At 49.5% G+C, this 14,755-nt stretch overlaps 2 protein-coding genes across 3 annotated transcripts in view; one reads left to right on the top strand and one right to left on the bottom strand.

The window, feature by feature from the left end:
• Nucleotides 1-2,025: 2,025 nt before the first annotated feature.
• PRRT1 (proline-rich transmembrane protein 1) lies at nt 2,026-5,304 on the bottom strand. The gene is made up of 4 exons (XM_006875562.1): nt 5,167-5,304; nt 3,747-4,285; nt 2,340-2,525; nt 2,026-2,202 (listed from the first exon to the last, which is right to left on the bottom strand). The coding sequence occupies exons 1-4, from the start codon at nt 5,183-5,185 to the stop codon at nt 2,026-2,028; spliced, it is 921 nt and encodes a 306-aa protein (XP_006875624.1). The 5' UTR covers nt 5,186-5,304.
• Nucleotides 5,305-7,352: 2,048 nt separating this feature from the next.
• The window catches only part of PPT2 (palmitoyl-protein thioesterase 2), a 26,196-nt gene continuing 18,793 nt past the window's right edge, over nt 7,353-14,755 (top strand). The window contains exons 1-7 of one of the 2 annotated variants that reach the window (XM_006875561.1): nt 7,353-7,362; nt 8,268-8,461; nt 8,733-8,886; nt 9,316-9,411; nt 9,502-9,609; nt 10,568-10,651; nt 10,770-10,854. In XM_006875561.1, coding sequence (XP_006875623.1) covers nt 7,353-7,362; nt 8,268-8,461; nt 8,733-8,886; nt 9,316-9,411; nt 9,502-9,609; nt 10,568-10,651; nt 10,770-10,854 — 731 coding nt within the window. Of the gene's footprint in view, nt 7,363-8,267; nt 8,462-8,732; nt 8,887-9,315; nt 9,412-9,501; nt 9,610-10,567; nt 10,652-10,769; nt 10,855-14,755 lie in introns of those variants that run through there. The other variant, XM_006875560.1, reaches the window with a different exon arrangement.

The raw sequence follows: 14,755 nt of genomic DNA, 5'->3' as shown, positions 1-14,755 counted from the left end.
TTCAGGATCAACGGACACATGTGGGAAGATTCAAGGAAACAGACTCCCATGAAAATGTCACTAATTTTGGCTCCTGGTAACCTTTGGTCTTTGGGTATTATTACTTGAGTGAATAGTTTCAGTAAAGTAGGGAGTGGGAACAGATTGCATGGGGTTAAGAAATAATGAGTGTGAAAGAAAAGATAGAACCAGACACATCTCTGATAACAATGCTCCCTATGTAAGGAGAGAAAAAAAAAAAGTGAGTAGGTGGTAAGGAAGTGAACGCTGCAAATGTGAATTCATTTTTGAGAAGTTTGTTGAGTATGGCACATTAAATACATAATGTCCAAAGGAGAACCTGAGATTTCCACACCTCACCCCACCCTCCTCTGTGTTCCCCATCTCAGTACATGACTTCTCTTTCAAATTGGAAACTCCATGAGGGTCACATCTGCTGTCTGGGCTGTTGTTTCATCATACTCTTACTGTGTCTGTATGTCCCCTGAATGCACAAATTCAGGGCCAGCTTTTTAGGATCCTATCCTGTCGGACCCGACTCGATGGCACTTAACAACAACAACAACAACATCCTGTCCTATAGGGTACAACCCCAGCCACAATGCCCACGATATTTGTCCAGTCTCCCTGGCCTCCAGTTCTCCTGGTTACCGCAGGGCAGATCCAGCTGTACTTAAGTCTACTATCTTCCTGCCTCTGCCCCATTTGCCTTCTTTATGTCACTTACACACCACATGGGTCTCTAGTACAAGAGAACAGCTGTGGACAGCTGGCATTTTTACCCTGTCCCTGCCAGTTCATCCTTGACCAATTAACTCCTTGAGTAGTTTGTCCTCTTTCTCTTCCCATCTTTCTGGAGTTCTGAGTCTTCTTGTAAACTCCCCTTCCCCAACACCCTAAACCCAGTCTAATTGTAGTTTGTTGTTGTGATGGACCCCAAGTTATTTCTAGGTAGATTCTTAGGAAGCTTTCTCTGTCTCTCCTTTTTTTATTTGTCTCTCTGGTAGCCTGTGAATGTTTCCTCACACTTGTCTGTCAATTTTCTTTTCTTTTTTTTTTCTCCTTGGAAGGAGAAATGAGAAGTGAAAGGAGGAGCCAAAAGAAGGGCAGGATCTTTGCAGCTGCAATCTTTGGAACTGCAGGTGGTAAATCCACGTGGTCTCTTTAATAGTGTCTTTCAGAAGTTCACACACGCACACACTGACCAGAACAAGGCAGGGACCTCCAAGGAGAGTGAGGTGTAGGCCAGCTCCCTCCCGGGTTGGGAGGTCAGGAATCCTTTCTGCCTGGTCTCCCAGGGACTGGAATGAGTGGGAGGGAGTATTTACAGAGAACAGGAACATGTTTCTCATCCCAGGGAAAAGGACTCTAAGACGGAAACTTCCAAATTTTACTCCAAAAAAGTAGAGGTTCTGGAATTAGCAAGAAAATAGTTGGACACTGGGGTAGAGAAGGTAAGAGACTGTATCAGCAAAAGGGTGGGGGGTGGGGGGGTACTAACTATCCCAGGCTCTCAAACAGCCAGGAGAAGGGGAGGAACTTGTCCATCTGAGGGGTGGGGGTAGCTGGGGAGTATAAATTCAACCACCGCACAGACTCACCCCGCGGGAAGGAAAAGAAGGCGGAGCCTGCCGACCTGGAGGCGGGGTTTTGTCAGAGCAAACGATGAGTCTACAAAGGAGGCGGGGCTTTGGGGACCAGTCTCCAGGCTGCGAAGCTGAGGCCAAGGGCTCTTGGCTCGGGGCGCTGCACTTAATGGGGCTGGGGGCCCGCAGGGATTAAAGGCCAGGCATCTGGCGGGGATCCCGAGAAGCGGCGTCCCTGGGGGTGTGGGCTTTGGGGGAGAGTTCCTGAGGAACTGGATGCTCGCAAGGCGAGAGGTTCCATGGAGGCCGAGTTTAGGATGTATCCGCGTCTGGAGACACCAGAGGCAGACGAGCAGGTTGCCCAGTGGGTCCGCGGCGTGACTACAGAACGCCCTTGGGAGGTCGAGGGGCGCTGGATGGGACGGAGCCGGGGGTGTCCTTAGGGATCCCAGTAGTTCTCGTGGTGCTGCGCAGCGATAATGATGACTACGGTGAGGATGGTACAGAGCACCATGGCCGCGATGCCCACCGCCAGGGAGATGAAGGAGAAGTTTCGGGCCTCGCGCGAGGCGATCTCCGCCGACACCATGTCTCCACGGGCCAAGGCAGTGCGCACCTGCCGCGGAGGATTGGGGAAGGTTTCATTTAAGACACTCCCCGGAATGTTCATTACTCCCAGGGAATGAACACTGATTGAACTCACCCCCACACTGTTCCCTGCTCCCCGCCTTTCCCCCGCCCCCCAACACAAACCTGCACTGCTTTGAAGATGGCAATGATACCCGTAGGCCAGAAACAGCAAATGGTGGTCAGTACTGCGATGGGCATGTAGTCGTGCGGAGGGCGCCTCGGCTCCAGCAGGGCCAGCCCTGGACCCTGGGGCGGCGGAGGAAGCGTGGAGGTCACCCCCGTTCCCCCCGGGGCCCCACCCGCGTAGGGCTGTGGAAGGAAGATTGGGGGAGGGGGATGTCACTCCGACTCTCTCCATTCCACTACCACACGCGGTTGGCTGAGTGTTTTTAAAAAGCACAGGCTTTGCCTGGAATTTCTCAAAGAACCTGATCGCCTATGAACCTTCCAGGACATCCATAAATCTAGTCTAGGTTTCCTCCCTTCACTGCCTCATTAACCTCCATATTCTTTCTGGTCTCCATACTCTCTCCCCTAAGTCATGACCCTTTCAGTTACAACCCCACTTCAGTAGTTTCCCCCAAGCTTGAGCTCCCAGGCCTTGCCCAAGGCCCTTTCTCCTAAAGGCTCTCCTCCCTCCAGGCATACTTGGTTAGCTGGTGATGTTCCGTGGAGTTGGTTTCAACTCATAGCAATTCTGTATAGGGTTTCTGAGGCTGTACATCTTTACAGGAGCAGAAAGTCTCATCGAAGAGCTGGTGGTTTTGAACTGCTGACCTTGAGGTTAGTAGCCCAACTCATAACCACTACGCAGCCAGACCTCCAGACACACCCACCTGGACTCAAACCCTGTGGGTGTCCAGATGATCATTTTTTCTTCCTCTTCTTGCAGCCTGTTTCCTTTATTCAGGCCAACTCTGAACCTCAAGGTTGTTCCCCTCTCCCCAAACCTGACCTCTAAAGCCAGAAGATCACTAGGTTGTTGTTGTTGTTAAGTGTCTCTGACTCGGTTCCGACCCATAGAGACCCTGTATAGGGTTTCCAATAGCAGCTGGTGAGCTTGAACCGCTAACCTTGCAGTTCAAAGGACTTTGCAGTCTGGAGCATTAACCCACAGCGCCACATCTAGACTCCAATTCCTAGGTTGTTGTTGTTAAGTGCAGTCGAGTCGATTCCGATCCATTGCGACCCTGCATAGGGTTTCCGAGGCTGTAAATCTTTTAGGGAGCAGAAAGCCTCGTCTTTCTACCGCGGAACGTTAAGTGCCCTCAATACAGATGTGTCTGAAGAATCTCTACCCAACCTCCAGGCTCTCTTCCAGGCCCAGACGTCGAATACAAACTGGCTTCCCTGCTCCACTACCACCCACAATTCCATGTCTAGTTCTAGTCCTTTGGGTCTGTTTTCTCTAAGCCTTGACCTCAGTGTTTCCAGGACCTGTCGCTATTCCACCAGCCTTCAGTGTAACACCAGTTCCAGGTCCTGCTCTATCGTGCCCTCCTCCCAAGTCCCTGTCTGCCCAGCACTCACCGTTCCCACAGGGTAGACCGGCACGTAGGCAGTGCAGGGTTGTAGCTGTAGGGGGTACCCCGGAGCCACGTAGCCCCCCAGCGGCAGCGTGCCTACCGTTCCCGCGTGCGTGGGCACCACGAAGCCTGGGGCCTGAGCAGTCTGGGAGGGCGCCGGCGGGGGCGGAGCGGCGGCGGAAGGCGGGGGCGGGGGCAGTGGGCCCTCGAAACGAGTCTCCTGTAGGTAAGGGTCGGGTGGCATGCGGGGCAAAGTAGCACAGCCAGGCGGGGGCGCCCCGGCGGCGGGGCCGGGTGGGGCGTGGTGGGGTGGCCTCGGTAATGTGGCGGAGGACGAGGGACCGCGCTGAGCGCTGGCCGCGGAAGAGGCCAGGCCTCCGGCACCTAATCGAGGGAGGGTGGCGGTGCCGGACTGGTGATAATGGTGGTGGTGGTGATGATGCGAGGAAGGGGCAGTCTGAGGGGGCGGGGCGGGGGGGTCGGCTGGGGGCTGAGGAGCATTGTAAGGGGGTGGAGAGGTGTGAGGGACTGAATCCGGGAGGCCTGGGGCACGCAAATGGGGGAGAGGGGATGGAGAGAGATAAGAAAGACAGATGAAGTAAGAAGGGGCCAAGGAAAATTACAGACGATCAGAGATGGAGAAAGAAAATGGAAGAGACAGACGTGTGAGACGCAATCTTTCATTTTGGGGGCAGGAGAGGGGTTAGATCTAGGCCATCTTCCCCCACCTTCTTCCTTTCGATCTAGTTTTGAGGTCACAACTGTCTGCTCCTCTCTCTTATCCAGCAACTTGCTCTCACATGCAATCTCCAGTCCTTGCATTCGAGGCTGGCCTCTCTGAGTTTGTCGTGCGGTGTGCATATATGTAGACATGCCACAGTGTTAACATGCGCTCATTTCAACAGTTGTATAAACACATGTGGATGGCATGTTCCACTCTGCAGTTCCTTTAGTGGGGAGTGAGTTCCCCAGCCTCTCCGGGAATCTCAGGGTGTTTTTTAAGACAAGTAAAGAATCCTCTGGATTTTATTTCCCTGACAACCCCCATCAAATCTGTCTCCATTTTGCCCCACTGGATATCTCTGTCAGCCGGTGAATGCCCATCTGGCACTCCCAACGATGCTATCTATCCTTGCAGTACCTGGCTGATACTAAGCCACTCTTGTATCATCTCCTTCATATGCCCCCCTCCCCAAGTTGATGGCTAGGGGTAGAGACGGAGGCTGGGAGGATGAAAAGAAGAGAAGGGAGGGGGTAGAGAGAGGAGGAGGAGGATTGGGACTGGGGCTGAAGAGGGGAATAAAACCGAATTGCCGTCGGGCGTGGGGGTGAGGACTAGAGGAAGGGGTTGGGGTCAAGGCTGGGAGGGAGAGTCGGGAGACCGTGGAGGAAGAGGGAGGTGGTTGTTGTTTTTGTTTTTTTACCTGACTTTTCGGATGACATGCCTGCGTTCTGTCTGGGACAGGGTCCCTGCAGTCAAGAGTCAGGGTCCCTGACCAGCTCCGGAGTCTGTGTGAGCGGATGGCGCAGCCGGTGAGCAGCGCAGAGATGGAGAGATGGAGACAGCGGCGGGGGGCGGAGGGAGAGCGGGGAGCAGGGAAGGGGGGGAAGCTTAAAGGGACCGAGGCGAGGGAGGGGGAGTGCTTCAGACTTCCCTGATTCTGTCTCTTTCAGCTCCTAGACCACCTCTCTCCTCTCACCCGGACATTCATGCCCCCAGTTTGGGTTCCCTTGGAGTTGTCATGGAAACTGGGAGGCCAGACCCACTGAGTCGGGTTGGACTAAGCAAAGGAAGGAGGGAAAGAACTCTTGAATCTTTCGCCTTCAAGCCCCGCTATAGTGATTATACTGTGGGAGGAAGCGAGCTCGATGAATTAGATACCCTGTTTCCTCTGAACCTGGCTCACCCCAATCGGGTGCCCCCTCTTTAGCTTCCTTAAGAAAAGCCCTAGACGTTTCTCCCAAACTCTTGCCCTAGCTTCTCACTCAACATTGTGTGAGAGAACTATATACAGAGTTGAGACCTTTGATGGTCTGAAAAGTTTCCAGGTCTATGGCCTTGACCTACCACCCAGGCCTGGGATAAATCTGAAGGTATAGCTATAATTTGGTGGTAGCCGGGGCTGCGGAGGAGTGATTTGGGGATGCATAGATATCTTCTATAAGGAGCTCTGGTAGCGTAGTGGTTACGAATCGGGCTGCGAACCTTAAGCTCAGCGGTTCGAAACTACCAGCCGCTCCGCGGGAGAAAGATGAGGCTTTCTACTCCCGTAAGGATTTACACCCTCGGAAACCCTGTACAGGGTCGCTATGGGTCGGAACCGACTCGAAGGCACTTAACAACAACAACAAGATATCTTCTATGGTCAGGACTGAGGACCTAAAACATTTTGGGAGAGGGAAGAGATGAATTAACTGTTCATTTCTGGCAGCTAGCTCAGTTTGGGAATGCTTGTTTCCTCTCCTTTTCCCACTTTGCTTCTAGAGCTGTTTAAAGTCACAGAGCAGCTTTTATTCAGTTCCATTCACTAAATCCCCTCCATCCTTCACCCCACCCCCATTCCCTGTCGAGTCGCAGCGCCACCTCCAGAGGAGACCTGGGGCACAGCGTTATTGCAATCTTTTTATTTGCTTATTGCGTCTTGGGAGAGCGTGGGTGGTCTTCCGAGACTTAACCCAAGTTGGGCTTTTTGCGAAAACAGCCAGAGAATCATTATTGTCCCCCATCAACCCTCTCAGTTCACATTAATACTTCTCAGCCTCCGCCTGAGGCAGTCGCTCTCTGGGTTTGTGTCCAAGCGGAGACTACAAAACTATTGCGAGGCCCTGGTACGGGCCAATCACTAGCTCGAGTCTTAAATCACTGCCTCTTACCTGGTTCCTCAGACCTTCGCGTGAACCCTTATTACCTATGCTAACCCTATCCCTATTTTGCGTTACTCAAGACGAAAATTGGTTTTATTAGGAAAGAAGCGTTTAGATCGAGCTTTGTGAACGGAAGAAGAGATTCAGACAAATTGTGAAATCATCCATTTCCACCACCCCCCCTCCACCCCCCAGTGTGGCAACTGTTGGATAAAGCACTGGACTTCAAGGTCGGTTTGAACCACAACGTCGGTGGTTCAAACTCATCATCAGTTTCTTGGACTCCCCATACAGGGTCGTTATGAGTCGGAACCAACGCAACGGCACTTAACAACAACCTCCGTCCCAGCTGGCAGAGCGGTGGGATGGGGATGTGTGGTGGGTACATTTAGACATTTTCCTTTTCTCAAGGGAAATGACTTTAAAAGCCTAACCCAGGCTCTTAGGTGTGTGTGGGGGTGGGGTGGGGTGGGGGTGCGCTTGGAGCCCGGAAGTCTGGATTGGGTGGGAGGACCTCGGTCGAGTGCCGCCCACAGAGAGATCTGAAGGCCCGGGTTATGAGGGTCGCTTGGGTAGAGAGTGGTTGAAACCACGCAGGAGTGAGTCAGGGTGGCTCCGGGGCCCTCCGCCCCTAGAGGGGTGGGGTGTATAAGAGCAGGATAAACTGGGCCAGACCGCACTTAGCTCAAGGGCCCTCGAGGACACTCTGCGTCTCGGTAGACAAGGGCCCTACACGCACTTCAGAATGAAGAGTCGTAAGACGGTCAACTAGGGCGGTCGGGCAATCGGGGCAGGGAACCAGGGTCGGCCCAAGCTGGCTTTAGTCTTCAGGGCATCCCGCCACTCACCCGGCGTTGACAAAAATGCAGGCACCTTTCCCCAGTTCATCCTCCCTCTCACCTCCCGCCTGCTGGGAGAAGGGAGAACTTTGCCATCCGTCTCGGAGCTGGACAGCCTGGTACTGGGAAGTAGGGGAAATGTGGGCAGCGATATAGGCTCGCTGGGTGCAGCGAGGCCTGAAGAAAACCCTTTTCGATTTCCAAGATAGTATTGCTGCTTCTTTCTCTTTCCATGGTCTGAATGGATCATTCCACCTATTTCCTCCCCCGCTCCTTGGGAGCAATAGAACGTTCCATTGCCCCTCCGGTCCAGGGCCTGCGTTGCTGCGGACGCTTGCACGGTTGCCAGGGAAAGCCCCGGACGTGACGGCTGTGCGCGACCCCGAGCAGACTCCCCCCTCCCATCCGTCATTCCCGTGCGCGCTCCCTTCTCATACCCTTCCCCTCCCCCTTGGGTGCCAGCCTGGGGAGAAGTAAACAGCGGGCAGAGCGTGGCCCGCGGACCCAGGGCAGGTGCGAGTTTGCATTCTCCAAGGGGTCTAGGTTTCTACGCAAGGGTCTTGCAAAATCCCGATCTTTAGGAAGATCCTGGGCCTAGGGGCAGAGTGCTCCGAGTGCCGAGTTGGAGGCGGAGCTTCGGGAGTGTCTTGCTGTGTGTACGTGGTAGGGGATGTGTGTGAGGGGGAATGAGAGGAGGACCTAAAAGTAGGTTATTCTGTGACAAGTCCTGGTGGGAACTGGGGTGGCTTGATCACCGGGAGTCTGTTTCGTAGGGAGGAGGTGCTGTCATTTCCCTCACAGGCTTTCATCGTCTTCTTCAGGCAGGAGCATGCTGGGACTCCGGGGGCTGTGGCTTCCTCCGACAGGGATCCTGTTCCTATTGCTGTTCCTGCCATTGCTGCTGCTGCCTGCGACCCCAGCGCCCCACAGAGCCACCTACAAGCCTGTCATCGTGGTGCACGGGCTCTTCGACAGCTCGTACAACTTCCGCCACCTGCTGGAATATATCAACCAGGTCTGGCAAGGGACATCCTAGTGGAGGGCCTTGGAGGCATGTAAAATAACTGGGTAGTCTGGGGGTGGGGTGGGGTAGGGTGGACTGAAAGCCTCCCCTCTGGTCCTGCTCCTAGAGTTCCTCAGTTAGCTGGTGCTGGGGAAAATGGGGAGAGTGAGGGAACAGGATCCTTAGTTTTAGTAGGACACAGGCACATGGATGCTAACCAGAGGTCAGTGTGGGAGGGTCTTCACAGTCCATTCCCAGTGGCTGCATTGCCCTCTCCCTACAGACACACCCCGGGACTCCCGTGACAGTGCTTGATCTCTTCGATGGGAGAGAGAGCTTGCGGCCCCTGTGGGAACAGGTACAAGGATTCCGAGAGGCTGTGACCCCTATCATGGCAAAGGCCCCTGAAGGAGTACATCTCATCTGCTACTCACAGGGTAGGACCCCCTCTCCCCAACTCCTGAACTCTGAAGCTTGATCCTCATCTGAGGGACACTTCCTTTTCTCTGAACCACTTTGATTCCGCCAGAGCCCTGGAACCTGAGTCCTTCTTTCCTGACTTGCCTCACACTAGATCTTGTCTCTGTGTCCTGAATGGGAAGAAGGCCCCCTGAGATGCTGCCCACTTCTTTTCTGTTTCCTGGGGTTGACCCCCTTTCTTTGACTTCAGGGGTAACTGAGCAGTTGAAGAAACACCCTGGAGATAGAGTTAAGAGGCCCAGAATCAAATTCTGGCTCTGCCACTTACATGCTCATTCACCTAGGATGTACCTGTCTTCTCTGAACCTCAGTGTGGTGGGGGGAAGGTGGATGCAGCTGGCCTGGCTGTCCCCAAGTCTCTACCCACTGTGGTGTTCTACCTATAGGGGGCCTTGTGTGCCGAGCGCTACTCTCTGTCATGGATGATCACAATGTGGATTCATTCATCTCCCTCTCCTCTCCACAGATGGGACAGTATGGAGGTGAGTGATAAGCACTGTGGGCTCCATTGAGGCCCCTGAGTTTGGGAAACACAGATTTGGAGTCACTTGGCACTGCTGTTCTCTTGCCAGACACAGACTATTTGAAGTGGCTGTTCCCCACCTCCATGAGGTCTAACCTTTACCGGATATGCTATAGCCCCTGGGGCCAGGAATTTTCCATCTGCAATTACTGGCATGGTGAGTGGGTGAGCTGAGGGGGTTCTTCATGGGAGAGGTCACTATGGAGGGCAAGGCTTTCTGCTTTTACTTCTGCCATATAGCAACAGTGACAATGGTGGTAATGTTTATTTATTGAGTACTTACTGTGTGTCAGGAACTCTTCAAAATGCTTTTGTTGTATTGCCTTATTACATTTTTTGAGAGTGTAGTCTAGTGAAGGGGTCAACAAACCAATATGTTGTTGTTGTTGTGAAGTGCTGTTGAGTCGATTCCAACCCATAGCGACCCTGTATAGGGTTTCTGAGGAGCAGCTGGTGAACTTGAACCACCTACCTTGCAGTTCAAACGGCTTTGTAGTCTGGCACATTAACCCACAGCGCCACACCAGGACTCCAATATGGTAAATCAAAAATCAAACCCACAGCCACCAAGTTGATTCTGTAAAGGGTCAGATAGTAAATATTTTGGGCTTTGTAGGCCATAGGATCTTTTTCTCAAGTACTCAACTCTGCTGTTGTAGTGCGACAGTAGCCTTAGTTAATATGTAAATGAATGTGACCTCCAATAACACTTTATATCAAAAACAAGCCACTGGCTGAATGTTTCCCATGTGTCATAGTTTGCAAACCCCCTAATGTAGTATTTAAGATCCTTGGTGTCAGGGCCAGACTCCTTGGGTTTGAATCCCAACCCTGTTGGATGACTGTACTTCTCTGTGACTCAGTTTTCCTCATTTGAATAGAATAATGTAGCACTTACCTCACATGGTGGTTGTGCGGATGAAAAAAATTAATGAATGCAGTGTACTTTGAAGAGTACCTGGCACATAGCAGGCACTAGATGAAAGTATTTGTTATCATTTTTACTATTATTATTGACACTCTTACTCAACTATGCACTTTGACTGTTAGAGCAACCTCCTGATTTGCCTTTCAGCCTCCAATCTTCTGTCATGCTAACTGATCTTTGTACTTAGACCCTCACCATGATGACTTGTACCTCAATGCTAGCAGCTTCCTGGCCCTGATCAATGGGGAAAGAGACCATCCCAATGCTACTGGTGAGACCCCCACGCTTCCACCTAAGTCCCTTTTCTGGCTTCTTTGACCCCTTGTATGCTTGTCCGCAAACTGGCCTGACCTCTGTGACTGACCAACTCTCTTCTTATCACCCTGCAGCATGGCGAAAGAACTTTCTTCGTGTGGGTCACCTGGTACTGATTGGGGGTCCTGATGATGGTGTTATTACTCCTTGGCAGTCCAGGTAATAAAGGGCTGTGTGGTCTTAAGACAGGCTAAGGACATCCTTACCAATCTGTATTCTAGCTTTGTGCTTCAGATATTTTTATCCAAATGTTTGCTATACATTTCTATTCAGAGGCAACTTGCAACTCATGCTTAAAATTGGCCAGCTTCTTCCACTCTTCAGTTAATAACCTCCTGTCCATTCTGTTACTCAAAACCGAAACCTAAGAGTTACCCCTGACCACTTATATCTAGCTACGTTACTAAATCTTACTTCCTAAGTATTAGTCACTGAAGTCACTATGTGATTCTATTTCCTCTTTATCCCTCCTGCCTCCTCTTTGTAAAAATTTAATTTTGAAATAATTTGATTGACAGGAAGCTACAAAGACAGTACAGAGAGGTCCTATGAACCTTTCACCCAGTTTCCCTGTGATTATATTTTACATAACTACAGTACAATATCAACACCAGGAAATTGGCAATGGTATAATGTGTGCCAGTTTCTTACTACTGCCCCTTTTACTGACCTAGATCAATGTAACAAGCCTCCAACTGCCCCCTACCTCCAGCCTGATTGCCTCTAACCTATTCCTCCAGAAAATCCACAGTTCCAGGGCACTAGGTTTGTGCTTGTCTATTACAGATCATCACAGATGATCTGAAATGTCACCTGACCTACTTTAGTCACTCAACAAATATTTATTGAGCACTACTCCCTGGGTGGTGCAAATCGATGTACTCCACTGCTAACCTAAAGGTCAATGGTCCAGACCTACCCAGCTTCACTGTAGGATAAAGGTCTAGAGATCTGCCTTTGTAAAAACTGCAGCCAAGAAAACCCTATGGAATCCATTCGGTGGCAGTGGGTCTAGTTTTGGTTTACTAAATATCTAGGCACTTCTCTGGACCTTGGAGACGTAGTGGTAAATAACACATAAGTTCCTGTTTTCATGTAGTGTGTATTTTTAGTTGGGGAAACAACTTGGGAAGGCTATCCCAGGCAGAGAGAACAGAAAACGAAACCTACTGCCATCTAGTTGATTCTGATTCATGGCAACTCTATAGGACAGACCTGCCCCCATGGAGTTTCCAAGGCTATCAATCTTTATAGAAGCAGATAACCTTATCTTTCTCCCTCCGAGTGACTGGTGGGTTCAAACTGCCAACCTTTCAGCTAACAACCCAATATTTAGCCACCAGAGCTCTTTAGGGAGACAGATAATAAGTCTAAATATAGATATCAGATGGTAATATAATGTGGCAGAGGAAGGGGTTAAAGGATGACTTGGGCCTATTTCAGATAGTGCCAGAGAAGTCCTTATGGAGAAGGTGAGGAGAGACTGAAGGAAGTAAGGGAGGGAGCTATGTAACTCTCTGAGGGAAAAGTGACCCAGAGGAGGAAGAGTAGCACCTGCAAAGGCCCTGGGGCAGAAAAAAGGAGGACATTACAGCTAGCGTTCTGGGAGTAGGGAGAGAGGGAGGAGAAGAGAGGAGAGAGGTAGTATGAGACCAGCTATATTGAGCCTTTGTAGCTGAAGTAAGGATCTTGATTTTTTTAATTCTGAAAAATGGGAAGCCATTGAAGGGTTTGAACTGAAGAAGTGATCTCCCCAAGAGTGACTTTTATTATCTCATTCCACATGATAGCAATTCAAGGAAGCTTCCAAAAGTTCATGGAAATTTTTTATTTTTCCATGAACTTTTTGAAGTTCCCTTGTAGCTCATAGTTATATAACATATATATATATATATATATTATTATTATTGTTGCTCTGGGACACTGTTCTAAATACTTAACATATATTAACTAATTTAATCCTGGTAACAACTGCGTGGAGACTGTTACCTCCATTTTACATATGAGAAGACTGAGGTGTAGAGAGATTAAATAACTTGTTTAATTTCCTAGTTGGTAAGTTAGGCTGTTGACTTTTAAGCATGGTGTTTTACTGCCTCCCTATGAGGGAGGCATTCTCTTATAGAACTAAGATGATAAGTAACAGTCTGAAACACAGTGGGCAGAGTATATGGCAGAGCTGGAATTCAAATCAAGTCCATGTGCCCTTACTGCTTTTTTTTGTTAGCTGGTGAGTTGCCCCAATTCATAATGAACTTAGGTCTGTATGATCCATAGCATTTCCTTGGCAGGTTTTTGAAAGTTGAATTTCTAGCCTTTAAGATGTCCCGGCCCCCAGCCCAATTCCTCATGTCTATGCCACTGTCCTCCTTGTTCCCTCTGCCTGGGACAGCCTTCCTCAGGACCTTCGATGGGCCTTTTTTTTTTTTCTGCTTCCACAGTTTCTTGAGCATACCACCATTAGGACTGTCCACTTATTCATGACCAGCATCTATTCAGTGTCCATGCCAGTTAAATAGCCATAATTTTTTTAAATGTTTAATCCTTTTAATTTGAAGTCATTTTATATTCATGTTACCAAAATGATACAAACAATTCCTATATATTCTTCACCTAGATTTTCAAAGTGCTAGCATTTTACCACATTTGTGTTAATATTACTCTCATCTCCCTGTCCAACCATCCATCCATCAATCTGTAGAATACTGTCTTAATAAGAGAGGCTAAAAGCCGGACAATCTGGCTTTACTGCTAACTAACTCTGAATTTAATCTCTTTGTACCTCAGTCCCCTCACATGTCAAATGGGAATAATGGTCACTACCCCATAGGGTTATTGTGAGAGGTAATTGAGTGAATATATGAAAAGTACTTAGAGCAGTACCTTGGGACAAAAAAATTACTATATAATATGAACCATTACTGCCATTCATATAGGACACAGTAGTATTCTCTTACGCCCCACCATCTGAGAGTAGGTTGCAGACATGATGTCCTTTTATTCCTATATACTTCAGTGTGTGTGTTTCTCTTATATATCCATATTAAACCAAAAACATCCTCAAGAAACCATTGCTGTCCAGTGAATTCTGACTCACGGTGACCCTGTGTGTACAGAAGAGAACTGCGCTCCACAGTGTTTCCAATTGTTGACTTTTCAGAAGTAGCTAGCCAGGTTTTTATTCCAGAACACCTCTGGGTAGATTCAGGCCTGAGACCTTTCAGCTAGTAAGTCAAATGCACTAACCATTTGCACCCCTCAAGGGACTCCATATCCACGATACATTTATCCAAGTCAGAAATTAATAGTCATCTATACATTTTACTCACACTTTTCCAATTGTTTTTATAGGAGGGAAAATTCAGTGCAAGGTACATTCTAGAATCACATGTTGTATTTAATTGTTACTTTAAACCCACTGCCATTTAGTTGATTTCAATTTATAGCAACCCTATAGGACATAGTACAGCTAATCCATAGGGTTTCTGAGGCTGTAAATCTTTATGGAAGCAGACTGCCTAATCTGTTGCCCACAGAGCAGCTGGTGGGTGTGAACCTCTGACCTTTTGATGAAAAGCCCAATGCTTAACCCACTGCACTACCCTAATTGCTTTTGTTAAGTGCTGTCGAGTTGGTTCTGACAGATAGCTGGTATAGGGTTTTTCTGAGTCTGTAAATCTTTGCAGAGCAGAAAACCTCATCTTTCCCCTTCAGAGTGGCAGGTGGACTTAAACCACTTGACCATGTGATTTGCGGTCCAGTACTTATCCTATGGAACTATAATGTTGTTAGGTGCCATCGAGTCGGTACCGACTCATAGACACCCTATGTACAACAGAACGAAACACTGCCCGGTCCTGGGCCAGCCTCACAAGTGTTGTCACGCTTAAGCCCATTGATGCTGCCACTTGGCCAATCCATCTCACTGGGGGCCTTCCTCTATTTCTCTGACCCTCCACCTTACCAAATATGATATCCTTCTCCATCTACTGGTCCCTCCTGACAGTATGTCCAAAGTATGACAGATGAAGTTTGGCCATCCTGGCCTCTAAGAAGCACT

This window comes from Chrysochloris asiatica, unplaced genomic scaffold, assembly GCF_000296735.1.
Source record: "Chrysochloris asiatica unplaced genomic scaffold, ChrAsi1.0 scaffold00333, whole genome shotgun sequence".
Taxonomy (NCBI): Eukaryota; Metazoa; Chordata; class Mammalia; order Afrosoricida; family Chrysochloridae; genus Chrysochloris; species Chrysochloris asiatica.
The sequence above is the reverse complement of the archived record's forward strand: the minus strand, read 5'-3'. Positions and strand labels throughout refer to the sequence as shown.

Excerpts from the sequence above, each read along its gene's own strand:
- PRRT1 (XM_006875562.1), bottom strand. Across the intron at positions 2,526-3,746 it reads CGGTCTACCCTGTGGGAACG|CCCTACGCGGGTGGGGCCCC; the intron begins GTGAGTGCTGGG and ends TTCCTTCCACAG. Across the intron at positions 2,203-2,339 it reads CCATCTTCAAAGCAGTGCAG|GTGCGCACTGCCTTGGCCCG; the intron begins GTTTGTGTTGGG and ends CCTCCGCGGCAG.